Source organism: Xyrauchen texanus, chromosome 32, assembly GCF_025860055.1.
Source record: "Xyrauchen texanus isolate HMW12.3.18 chromosome 32, RBS_HiC_50CHRs, whole genome shotgun sequence".
Lineage (NCBI taxonomy): Eukaryota > Metazoa > Chordata > Actinopteri > Cypriniformes > Catostomidae > Xyrauchen > Xyrauchen texanus.
In genome coordinates, this window is record NC_068307.1 from 2,446,595 (window position 1) to 2,460,511 (window position 13,917).

The 13,917-nt window shown below is 36.4% G+C and overlaps 1 protein-coding gene across 1 annotated transcript in view; it reads right to left on the bottom strand.

Moving 5' to 3' along the window:
- The window catches only part of diaph3 (diaphanous-related formin 3), a 427,644-nt gene that overhangs the window by 366,715 nt on the left and 47,012 nt on the right, over positions 1-13,917 (bottom strand). The window contains exons 3-4 of the mRNA XM_052101613.1: positions 11,971-12,144; positions 7,971-8,075 (exon numbers count right to left, since the gene is read on the bottom strand). Of these exons, the coding sequence (XP_051957573.1) occupies positions 7,971-8,075; positions 11,971-12,144 (279 nt within the window). The remainder of the gene's footprint in view (positions 1-7,970; positions 8,076-11,970; positions 12,145-13,917) is intronic.

A 13,917-nucleotide genomic window follows, 5' to 3' on the forward strand; every position in this document is an offset into this window, starting at 1 on the left:
TATGCACTGGGTGGTGTGACAAGGTCAAAGTACAATGGTCTTGTTTAAGAGCCGAAGCGCCGGTTATTTAAAATACAAAATAAATGCAAAATATTTTAGAGGCAAATTTCTTCAAGATTGAATTACGACCAATGTCATCGTCACCGTCATATGTTGAATGGGAAAATAAACTATTTGAAAACCTGACCTTCAGCCTTGGTCATCTTTTAAATATTCTGATGCTCAACCAACCTTTAAGGAACCACCATGTCTTGCAGTAGTATTGCAACAAAAATACAAATAAACAATAACACCAACTATATGTTAAATAAAAGTTGAGATTTAAGCCTCTGAACTAATTTGAAAATTTCAAGCTTAAGGCATCTTTCATGTACAATCTTTAATCCCTTTATCCAGAAGGAACAACTGTACTTTAAACAACAAAAAAACATCAATATACCTCCACAGCAATGAATTTAATAAAGCACAGCTTTAGTTTTAGTCCATTTCTGAGGTGAGAGTAGACTCACCTCAGAGTAAAGCCTACACAATAACCACCCACTAGCACCTTTGCACCAAGGCAAGAGTAAAAAGACAAACAAGTCTATAGGTCATACGGTGACAGGCAACAATCCACTGACAGGTCACCAGAAATTCATTCTGTTTATTTGGTGAGTGCTGGATAAGGCAACTGTAGCGTCCAGGTAGGGACAAATGGCTTGTAGCATCAGGACTAGACATGCTAATGAGGCAAGAAACAGTGACTGAGACGCCAGCCTGCTTAAACCCTTATAATTCAGTAACTATATATCCCAATTACTGTGGCATATAACATGAACAACAGTACAGATACAGAAATAGACTGTGTGGTTTATTAGTGTTGTCAATCATTAAAAGCCTCATTTGCTCACACACAAAACAGATGCTTTTTGTAACCAGGAGACCATTTCACCTTGTCTACTTTCAAAGCCATTATAATGCAGACACTAATCAACCATTACAATGACAGGTTAGCCCTGAATTGTATCAACTTTGATTGGCGTGACAGTGTGAAATTCCAGTCTAAAAACCAGAATATTTTTAAGAACACAATTGCTCCATTACAAAACCCAGAGGACATATAGAGGCAGCATTTTAAGACATCATAGGTCAGGGGTGCCCAATATGTTGATCGCGATCTACCAGTCGATCGCAAAGGCAATGCTGGTAGATCGCACGAAATTTAAATGTGCTTTCGTAAAATTTTTATTAAAATAAATAAATAATGTCTTTCCTTCTTTTAGTTTCTGTCTGACTTGCACTTGAGTAAATTTTGACCAGGCGAGATTTTTGATTATTCAGTTGCCATGACAACTAGGTTCAAGCCTTCCAAGGGCTTCGGAGAACAGAGCGCGAAATTGCGTAGCTAGCAGTGTTTGAGACTAGCTACCAGCAGCTACTGCCCGGATTATGCAAAACTGTCTGATTCCATTCAATGCAAATCATCAGAATAAGGTAAATGCCCTGGCTATTGTAATCTATTGTGCTGTAGGTGTTTTGGGTTAAAAATGAATATCAACATTGAACATATTAGATATATATATGTTTTTTATTAATTAAAAGATTAATTATATGTAGGGATACATGCAGTAGTCCCAACAAGCATTTAAAAAAAATTAAACTGATTTTTAGTTGGTAGATATTATTGAGTTGGCCATTTAAAAGTAGATCATCATGCAAAAAAGTGTGGGCACCCCTGTCATAGCTATTCTCATAATGCAAAGGCTGGTCTAAAATGTGGGCAACTTAATAATGCTGCCTTATAAGATGCCTCTTTTTGGTCAAATTCTAAAGCACCATTGCATGTGGTGGATGAACCGAGAACTGTTGATTATAAAAAAAAAATGTATTTTAATTCATTTTAGAAAGTATCGATAATGCTTTAGGATATTTAAAAAATATATATTTTCATCAATATTGATGCGCTTGCTAGGTTTCTTTGTTTGTTAGTGCTGGGTATTGATAGAGATTTCCCGATTCTAACTCTAATGCTCTCGATTCAAATATTTCGCTTATAATTTATAATACTTGTAAAACTAAATAAATAACATTTCAAAAGAATTCTCACCCAGCAAATGCTGTAAATTATACAAGAGATTTTCTAACTAGGAACATTACAAAAATATTAATTTTACTAATTATATTTTCTAAGTATCATTTGTCATATTTTAGCTTTTTAAAAATGAACCAAAAAATTTATTCAACAAAAAAAATAAGATGGTCCATTTCATATATAATTTTTGGTTCCATGTTTATTGTGTAATTGCAAAATTTGTACTATTTATAAGTATTTACATTGATTTGTTGAACACATGCTTAAAACAGTTACTGTCTCTTAACAAACCATTATTTCTGTAGAGTTTGTGTAGATGAGCACATGTTAACGAGAGAGACTCATGCTATGCCCAATTAGAATTAAATGTTTTTTTTTTTTTTTTTTTATCAACAACTGACAGTAAAGAACAGAAAGTGTATTAAAAGAGACATTATTCAATGACAAATGGGTCGTGTGGATCTCGTCTTTGGACACGCATGGAACAAATTTTACTCTCAACATGCAGTAGATCTTCTGAATACTCCGCCACTATACTACACAATTACTTGTGAGTGAAATGTAAACATTTACTAGCCAGTTGCCAAATATACAGGTATATATATTATATCATTTAAAATCTATTGGGAGTCGAATATAACATGTTAAAACAGTGTTGCAGGCAGAGATGCTACCTATATAGGGTGCTCCAAATCAGTCACTTATTGTATGAGGTTCCATAACCATTAGAATGCTGCCTTAAGAGGCAGTTGCCTATGTACGCAATAGGCAGCAAGGCAGCTCAATCGGTTTAGGAAAAGAGCCAATGTGGTGAATCTACAAGGAAAAACATTCTGTAATGCCATTAAAATCTAAATATTGGACTTAAGTGGAACTATAGTTTGGAGGGTAGCCCGTTTCTTGTAACGTGCAAATTCTATTGTTCCTCTCTGTAATGAAGCAGTTGAATTCCTGAGCACATGTCTGCCACAGAACAAAGAGAAACACAATAAATGGGATATATTTATCAGTCCCATCATCACCCATGTATTAAACTCCAATAATTATTTCATGATAAACAACCTTGTGATATTTTGAAGAGGACACAAGAGAGGAATGGAGAGATTAGTTTAAGGTTAATCTTTGAAATTACCAACAAAAGTATTCTCACGAGGTCGACAGGGACAGAATAGCTTTCTGTTGATTCATTATGATCAGTACCATTTCTGATAAATATGATGCTTACATGATCCATAGATGAAGAACTGATTATATTGCTGGAGATGAAAAACATGTTTAGAGTTCACCTTCCTTTCTGTGTCTTGTTTTCTCATTCACAGATCAATGCAATGACATAGGCAATGTAGTGACTAATTAGGAGATGAGTGTAGATCTGAGGGTCTGATAAACCTGTATGTACAGTCGGTATTTATTAGCTATCAGAACACAATGGGTCAACATCTAATAATAACAACATTGATGTTGTGTCCTGACCATCCACCATTACCACAGTCATTGGTAACCACCCTTAAAATGCACAATGGCAAAGGAAGCGATGAGTACTTCCAACACTTACCGTTTACTGATCACTGGAGTAGATTTTTCACACAGTATAGTTATATTGTTGATTATCTATTCAACTGTACACTATCTGCTTTCAAACAATAGGGATATGTTGTTTCCTATTTTTTCAATATCAATTAATAAGCACTAAACAAGACCTAAATCACAATGTGTCAATTCCAAAAAGAGCAAAAGCTTTGAATATGGCCATTAATTTCTGCAAATCGTAATTATACCCAGGCACTCTGCTGGCAATGGCAAGGTGAATGTTTTAAAAAGTGAACATTATTAACAGAGAGAGAGAGAGAGAGAGGAGCCAATGCCAGAATCTATAGTTTCAATTACCAGGCGAGATGGAGGAGCCGAGCCAACAGAAAAGGCTACTCTGTGAGGCAATTATACGTCAAGAACATGGACAGGGGGTAAACAACCGGGCCTGAATGTCAAAAGACAAGAAATGGAAAGAGTGTGTGGTAAAGGGGTGCGGGGGCCAGCGAGTACATGAGAGAGTATCCAGGAGGTTTTACACATTTAAAGCAATGTGCATCCATCAAACTAGTCAAGGCAGTGTAGGGAGGTTTGAGTAAGAAAAGGGACATTTTGAAAATCGCCAATACATCACCGTCTGTTCTAGCAAAAGTACAGTCATTTATTTTTTTCAAGGGTCTGCTTAAACTTCATAAAGTTTGCCTTTATAAACTTTACTTGCATAGCTTTGTCATAGAAATATTTGTATTGGGGAACAACTACACAGATAAGGTTAATAAGCAATTTGACCACGTGTAATTTGTACATCTTATGGCTTGAAATAAGGTGTAATTTAATGTTTATGTACTTGTCACATCTACTTCCATGGCAAGTGCCTCATTATAAACATGATTTTTTTGCTTTTGTTTAAATAAATGAGTTGAAAATATTGTTTTAGTGTCAATAAATATTGTATTTTGTAATTTAAAAGGAACGTTTCAAGTTCAATACAAGTTAATTGACAGTACTTGTGGCATAATATTGATTAGCACAAAAATACATTTTAACTTGCCCCTCGTATTTAGAAAAAAAAACTAAAATCTGGGTTACAGTTAGACACATAATATGGAAGTGAATCAGGCCAATACTCAGTATTTCAAAAATCTAGCTACAAGATGTTCATAATATGCATGTTAACATGACTAGTGCAATAAAATCGCTTGCTAACCTTTTCAGTGTAAAGTTATATCTAATTTTACAACATCGTTGAAATTATGTATTGTCAACAAACCGTAAAACCCAAAAATTACTGTAAAAATTATTTAAACAACTTTATAGCTCAATTAATACATGAAGGATTAATGTAAGTGCTTTTATGAAATTATAAGCTTCACATTTCTGCCTTTAAATCCACCAAAAATTTCCCCCATCTACTTCCATTGTAAGTGGCTCTCTGTAACTTTGATCTTTGCCTTTTAATTTTTTTTTGGAAAAGGATGGACAAATCAAAAAAAAAATTTGCAGTAATTAACATTATGCCACAAAGGCTATAGAATGAGTTTAACTTGAATTGAACCCGAAACTTTCTTTTAACAAACACAGAAAAAATGCACACTTGATTAATTGATTCAAGTTTTCTAGTGGTTTTTCAACCTTGTGGCTTAAAATGCAACGATGTGGCGCTACTCGTTGCTGAAAAAAAGCTTATTACACTATGGGAAAATGCAGGCTTAGCAGTCTTCATTTTTAAATGTTTAGTACTATCACTTCTCAAAAGACTTAACTTCTATAAAAACTAATTTTTACTGTCTTAAAAAGGCTTCATTTTATTTGTCTGAAAAACAAACAAAAAAAACATTAAGAGTCATCAATTTTGAGGCCATTTAGAAAATTCAATAGATTCCAAGACACTGGGAGTTTTATCATGATTGTTCAAGGTCTACAAGTTTCAGCAATCCAAATGCAGAGACTAAAGCTGATATGAGAAAAAACATAAGTCCCAGACAGCCACTCCAGATAGCAAATACAATCCAAATTGAATCATCCTGAAATCTCCAAGCACTCATTAAATTCTCAGTGGAAAGAGAGGAACGACATTATAATTAAACTCCCTTGTTCTTGTTTCTCTTCCATCATTTGCAGGCCCTGTAAACGAACGCAGAGCTAACAGACAGGAGGATTAGATTGGGGAATTAATGTTTGAAGAAAAAAAAATAATAATTTTATCCACCTTGCCTAAATCCTGCATCTAGAGTTTCCACTTGCATGCAGCCATGTCTTGCAGTGGAAGAACTAGAGGATTTGTTTACCGTACAGGATTCTAAGTCACATAGGCTTGTCAGTCTCTCATCAAAACTTAGGGACTTAAAAACAGACAAACAATCCCTTAAGCGACATGGATTAAGAAGTCCATCTATTGCAGATAGCTTTAACCTGCATGTATATGTGAGACTTCTTGGGAAGACTACTTACTTTTTTGTTCCCAAGTTTGAGCTAGCAAACTCAAATTATGCATGCAGCTAGTAGATGAACAAAGTTAATAGTTTAGCAATATATTTTCCGTTTCAATTAAGCTATTAAAGCAAAAGGGCAAACTATTTTTAGACACATTTAGAAAACCCATGTTAACCCTTTAAGCAAAGAAATTATCAAAATATTAATAACTGCAGCCTTGACCAACACAAAATAGGTATCGTTTTAAAGCTTAGGAGCTCTACTTTCCAATTCATGTAGACATTATGATCAAAACTGAACAAGCGCTTAGAAATTTGTAGACAAACCAGAAGTGTTTTGTTTGGATAATAGATCATTGTATAACCCAAATGAAGCACAATGTGCACACAGCATCTTGCTATCTGGATACAAACACGTTAGCTTTCCTTGATCAGATGACATCACAAACGCTGCAGCGTCATGACACTCTAATCTAATTGAATTGGGTTCAGATTGCTCCAACCAGTGATGATGGTCTTCCATATTTGGCAGAGTCATGTGATCAATCACTCTAATTACATATGGCCAGGAGATGGCACCAAGTACGTTACACAGACTCAATGATGACTGACATAACACAGAATGAAACTCATTCTGTGAAATCTCATGACTAAAATCATGTCTGCATGCTATGCAAACCTTTAGTCATTATTGTGTTTGCATGTGTAATTAGTTCTTATATACAATTATCATGTTTTATTTGTTTGGAAAGGCTTTTGGGTCACTTGGAGATGTTTTTGTATACTATGACAAATTATTTTTGTAATGCAAATCAATGCAAAATTTTACTTAGTTACAGGTGTCATGACAAAACAAAAGCAGTTTTTCAGAGCCAACTTATTTACACCCTGGGGTATATAATGTAAAATATATATATATATATTTTTTTTTTTTGCATTTTCATAGGCTGAAAGTCTGAGAATGTATCATAATCTAAGCAAAAAATTGAACCTCCTTGTTATCCCCTTTTCTCCCCAAGTTTGGAAAACATTATAAATGAAAAAAAACACACATACACAAACAAAGATGTTACAAAAAAACATTACAACAATTCACATGGTCATCTCAAACCTGTCTTCTTCAATAAGGATGAACTTGGCATTGCTGACATGCAAAAAATAACTTTCATATTAAAAAAAGAACAGAAAAAGGAGGATTTTAGAACAGCTTTAATATTACTGTCTCCCTTTATTTCTCAACAGTATTTTTTCTCCCTCCTGTGTTCTCTTGTATAAAGCTGCCGACTATTTTCAGAAAAGTGAAAAGGGGAAGTATATATATATATATATATATATACATACACTGGGAGATAATGTAAAATCACAACTTGCCATCCTTTACCACAGCAATAAAAGTTCATAAGTACACGTGGAGGATCAAAGCCTACCTCTTACCTCAGGACAAGAGCACAAAAGAAAAACTAAAATGAGGGCATTCATGTCAGATAAATACTGTCTTTAGCCTCTCAATGTCTTCATAAGAGAGGCCTGCAGTTATAGATATTTTTATCAGCCAAACCCACAAGTACAATAACACAGAGACACACACACTCACTCAGCACAGGCACACGACAACATATGAACATGAACACACAACTGTGTCACTCTGGTGGATTTTCACAATGCTTATTATTTCTTGGTTTTACAAAAACAACGAAAAATGGATAGCAAAAGGTTTGCATTCTTTGACACATTCATTTGATTTGATCTTAGGAAGATCACCAGGAGAAAATATGAATAACAACATTAACTTTTCTGGCCTTATGGACAAGAAAGTTTGTCAAACTTTTCTTACAAAAAGAAAAAAGAAAAGCTATGGTGCTTATAAAAACCTTTTTACATTTATCCATTCATGTTTGTGTGTGTGTTAATCAAAGCGGCTGCAGGCTTTGACTTACGGTTTTTGCAGCTGTGACGATGTACTGAAGGACCATCTCCCGTTTTATGCTCAAGTCCTTCTCTCTGAGTGGTGCTTTCTTCTCTTCATTTAAATTCATATCCTCCTGAAAACACAAACCACACACAAGAGGAAGAAAAATGAAACATTTTATAAATAATGACCTGTTTTTATGGCAATCCCTATAATTATTGTGATGAGACACTGAGGGGAAAAAAAAAAAAAAAGAGACAAGTCAGATGCTGGTTTGTACATATTTCTGCTCAGAAGAAAATAGTAGTTCGAAAATGTTGGTTGTAAACCATTTTAGAATATCAAAGAGCTCTTGCATCATTTCGTTTCAACATTCGCATAAATCACCCCATGCCCAACACAGTTATCTTTAGGAACTGCAAATAAATGAAACACTAGGAAGTCAACTTCCACACATAGATCTGACAGGCAGACACCATGTATGCCAGCATCTTACTGTCGGGGTTCCCACTCTTTTCAAGGCACAATTTCTGTGCCCAACGAGTGTAATATTAAAGCAAAAACACAAGTCATGATGTATATTGTGGTTACTGGACGCAGATGTTTTCTTGAATTCTATATTCGACAATTTTTAAACATCAAAATGCTGTCTAAAATTACCAGTTGTAATATATAGTTATCTTTTCCCCCCATTTCACACGTCCATTGAAATCAAGTTTTTATTTTGCCATTTGGGTGTTTTTGATGGTAGTTTCTCACCTTCAGATTAGCAGTTTGCTATGTGGCCCAGTTTGATTAAACACCAAAAAGCTGTGATTTAAATAAATTAATAGTCTGTATGTTCTGTGCACTTCAGAGCAATCTGGTTTCTGTCATCTACTACACACACACGGCACACAACGCTCATGACTCTGTTGCCAGTGAACGATAGCAGACTTCACAAATCTATTTTGAAGCGTGCAGCACATGCAAATAATTTATACCTTTAATTATATTGCAGCCTTTTGCAGTTTTATAACCACACTAACTACATATTTTTGTACCAGATATGTTTTCCAGGACGCATGGGAACACGGACTCTCAGGGATTTATACTTCATTACACATTTTTTTGAAAGCAAATCTAATTATATTATCTCACAAGAGAGCGACGACTTGTTTCACATGAGTGTTGTAGGTGATTAGAAAACAGGAGAAAGTTGTGAGCAAGTTAGGATTTGAGGAGAGAGAGGAGATATTCCAAATGTATTCCAATGGAATAATTCATGGAATATTGTTCTGTTATATTCTTCACAGTGCAATGGCAGAATAAACACTAAAAAGGCAAGAACCAAACAACATAGCATTTTAACAACAGTTAAACAAAACCGTTAACAACGAAAACGCATATGCATTTACACTTTTATATGCATTTACACATTTATTTTTAATATGTGGTCAAAATCAGTTCCTGACCACATCCCAATCTGATTTCAGTGATCCATTCACGATCCATTCACAATGCATCTTGAGTGCATTTACACTGGCCATTTAATGTGCTCAAGTGTGTGTTGGAAATGTTTGTTATAGCAAGGTGAAAATGGGGCCTTAGTGATTGAGTGTGTGCATTTCTCGCATGTGTGCCAAGTGCTTGCATGAATACAATCTGATTAAGGCTGATGACCCATAACAATCCATTTCATTATGAAAAGGTTGTTTCTTTAAATAAAATAATTGCAAATACACCAAGTGATTATTGTGGTTGAAAGGCTGATAAAAGGTCATTGTGTAGGAGTGCAAATTAGGTAGTTATATGTACACAATAGCATAAACACAAATCACATTTCTCACTCAGAATTTTACTGTGTATATACACTCACCTAAAGGATTATTAGGAACACCTGTTCAATTTCTCATTAATGCAATTATCTAATCAACCAATCACATGGCAGTTGCTTCAATGCATTTAGGGGTGTGGTCCTGGTCAAGACAATCTCCTGAACTCCAAACTGAATGTCAGAATGGGAAAGAAAGGTGATTTAAGCAATTTTGAGCGTGGCATGGTTGTTGGTGCCAGACGGGCCGGTCTGAGTATTTCACAATCTGCTCAGTTACTGGGATTTTCACACACAACCATTTCTAGGGTTTACAAAGAATGGTGTGAAAAGGGAAAAACATCCAGTATGCGGCAGTCCTGTGGGCGAAAATGCCTTGTTGATGCTCGGAGGTCAGAGGAGAATGGGCCGACTGATTCAAGCTGATAGAAGAGCAACTTTGCCTGAAATAACCACTCGTTACAACCGAGGTATGCAGCAAAGCATTTGTGAAGCCACAACACGCACAACCTTGAGGCGGATGGGCTACAACAGCAGAAGACCCCACCGGGTACCACTCATCTCCACTACAAATAGGAAAAAGAGGCTACAATTTGCAAGAGCTCACCAAAATTGGACAGTTGAAGACTGGAAAAATGTTGCCTGGTCTGATGAGTCTCGATTTCTGTTGAGACATTCAGATGGTAGAGTCAGAATTTGGCATAAACAGAATGAGAACATGGATCCATCATGCCTTGTTACCACTGTGCAGGCTGGTGGTGGTGGTGTAATGTTGTGGGGGATGTTTTCTTGGCACACTTTAGGCCCCTTAGTGCCAATTGGGCATCGTTTAAATGCCACGGCCTACCTGAGCATTGTTTCTGACCATGTCCATCCATTTATGGCCACCATGTACCCATCCTCTGATGGCTACTTCCAGCAGGATAATGCACCATGTCACAAAGCTCGAATCAGTTCAAATTGGTTTCTTGAACATGACAATGAGTTCACTGTACTAATATGGCCCCCACAGTCACTAGATCTCAACCCAATAGAGCATCTTTGGGATGTGGTGGAACGGGAGCTTCGTGCCCTGGATGTGCATCCCACAAATCTCCATCAACTGCAAGATGCTATCCTATCAATATGGGCCAACATTTGTAAAGAATGCTTTCAGCACCTTGTTGAATCAATGCCACGTAGAATTAAGGCAGTTCTGAAGGTGAAAGGGGGTCAAACACAGTATTAGTATGGTGTTCCTAATAATCCTTTAGGTGAGTGTATATTGTGTGTGTATCTATACGCAGTACTGTGCAAAAGTCTTTTCACAAAAACATTTGTCTTAAGATGGTTATTTATATCTTAAGTTTTAGTGTGTTAATAGGGAGCCCTGCAACAGATGTCAATGCCCCCACAGAGCCCCCAACTGTACACAAAGTTAGTCTGGGATTACATGGAGACAGAAGCAGTTGAGGGCATCTAAATAGATAGAAGAACTGTGCTGAATTCTCCAAGAAGCTTGAAACATCCTTTCTGCCAACAACCAAGAAAAACAGTGTCCAGATGTACCTAGGAGAATTGGTGCTGTTTGAACAGCTAAGGTGGTCACATCAAGTATTGATTTTGCTTTTTTATGATTACTGCACTTTGTATGACATTATTTGATAAATGAAAACTACTTCTGGCATTATTTTTGAAGACATCCTTACTATGCAAAATTTTTCACCAGTGCCTAACACTTTTGCACAGTACTGTGTAATATACACATATGAGGCATTGTCTACGTCAGCAGATGCTTCTTGTGAATAGCAAACTCAAAATGTTTGAGAGCTTTTTAGAAGTCAAAGTTGCTCTAACCCACACCTCCAATCTTGTTTTATTAATTGGATGCCAAGTTTGCAAACTCCTGTCTCTAATTAGCTTTTGCTGATGTCATTAGCCTAGGGGGTTCACATACTTTTTCCAGCCTACACTGTTAATGTTTGAATAGTGTATTCAATATGTACATAAACAATACAATAATTTGTGTGTCATTAGATAAAACAGATTGTGTTACTTAGATGAAGATCAAACCAGATTTTAAGACAAATTTATAACACAGGTAATTCCAAAAGGTTCTTTCCACTGTATAATATTATTTCTAAATTATTGTTGTTATATAATAGCATGCATATTATGTGTTTCACAACATAATTGTAGAAGGATTTGTATGGCCAAAATTACATATATATCTTACCATCATTTTCTCGAAGAGGGCAAGGATTTCCTTTTCCGAGGTTATCTTTGAAGACAGCTCCTCAAATTCAGAGGGAGTGGTCCAGTCAGCAGAAGTGGAGTGCTTGGCCATGTGGGAGAGGTGTGGTCGTTCCTTTTTACTGCCAGGTATCCTGATACTGGCAAACCTGTCCAACTAAGAAAAGAAAAAATATTTTATGAGAAAGCAAAGAGATTGCTTAAATATCAATAATTTTGTCATCACACCTCTAAAGTGACCATTTATTTTTCCAACTGTATTGTTATTTCTCTATAACTCTGAAGACTAGAATAACAGAAATTAGAATTAGGGCATATTAGGCTTCAAAATTTCCCTTAACGGTATATAAAAACAAACACACAGAATAGAATCTGTACTAAGCTGATGCTTCTGTTGAAAAGGCTGCAACTTTGTAATAACAAGGCAACAAAACTTTAAGGAAAGCTGCCTTGTAGAAAATGTAAACATACAAAAGCTTTAGATGTTTATCAAACACCCACTTTTGCCCTGTGGACTTTTTGTATGATCAGTTACACTACCTTTGTAATTGGATGCAAACTTTCATTAAAGGTCTGCCAGTTTGTAGATGTATCTACAACATTCAATATGCCTAACAGAGCGTCTGATCATATCGCAGTCACTGTAACTATATATCGATTTATACTGAAGGGGTGGGCACCCGTATCCCACAGATAATGACTTCCAAATTGGATTAGATTTGTCAGGGATCTGTTTGCCCTCCCTCAGTCTGTGGGAGCAACAGGGAGACGGGCGATTGAAATATCAGTGCTGGCAGAAAAGGTAGGTGGTTTATTTTCAGGGGACTAGCCCAATTTTTTTAGAGAGTGCGTAAATAAGCAGCGGTTATCTTCACAAATATTTTTCGCCGACACCACCCATTGTGCATTGTCTTCGAAAGAAAGACAGCACCACACGGAGATAATCAGCAGTGACACTGACATCAAATTAATTAAACACAAGTGGTGGATCAGAGTGTAGCTAGCAACTACAGCATGTGGAGCCAATGCGAAGTGTCTGATACCGAACAACACCATCCGTCTAATTTGGTTTGCCGCTGCCCTAAAGCGCCTCTTAGATACATTGAGTGATGGCACTGATCAGTTTAATTACAGATTCATCCCCAATGGAGGGAAGAAGCCATTTGCTATTCCACACTCATTACTGGTAACTAGATAAATAAATATTTACAGTCAGTACCTTGATAACAACAACAGACATCATACCACAGCCAGAGCAAGCTGATCTAGATGAAGTGCTTTTCAGTGCTGTTCGAGTCTGCAGCTTACTTTCTTGCAATCTCTCTATTTCACCCTCTCTCCTTTCCTTGCCAACAGACACTTTGATGTTATGTTACAGTAATGGCTCCATTCCCCTTCTGATCATTCGAACCAAGACCCTTTTTAGTAATTCAACCTCTCAGCACCAAAACATCTCTACCATAACCACACATCAGCCTTTACCTGGAAAAAAAAAGCACCCCATTATCCAAGGACATGATTCACCCATCGAAAATATGTCCTATACCATTCTGCTACCTGAAACACACAGGGTTGTCTATTCCCAACTAACTAAAGCCTTTGGCAGTATGGCTCATCCTTTTCATGAAATCACCTTGTTTGTCAACGTCACATGTGCACCTGTCTGCCTACTCAATTTCAGGTCCTTTGCTCATTCGTTTGTTCAATTATAACTTTCTGTTCTCTAGTCCATTCATTCACTCATTCCGTTTCCTCAAATCTCATCTGCCCCATGTATAAATCTAGCCATCAGTCCACAATCTGCCCCTCCATCCTATTACCAACCATTCAAACATTTCAAAGAGCACCTGACTTTGGGGGGTCTGCCTCATCATACTCCTGATTACCCTGTTCCTGTGTCTACCTTCTCACTGGCAACCAGTGACTGTGA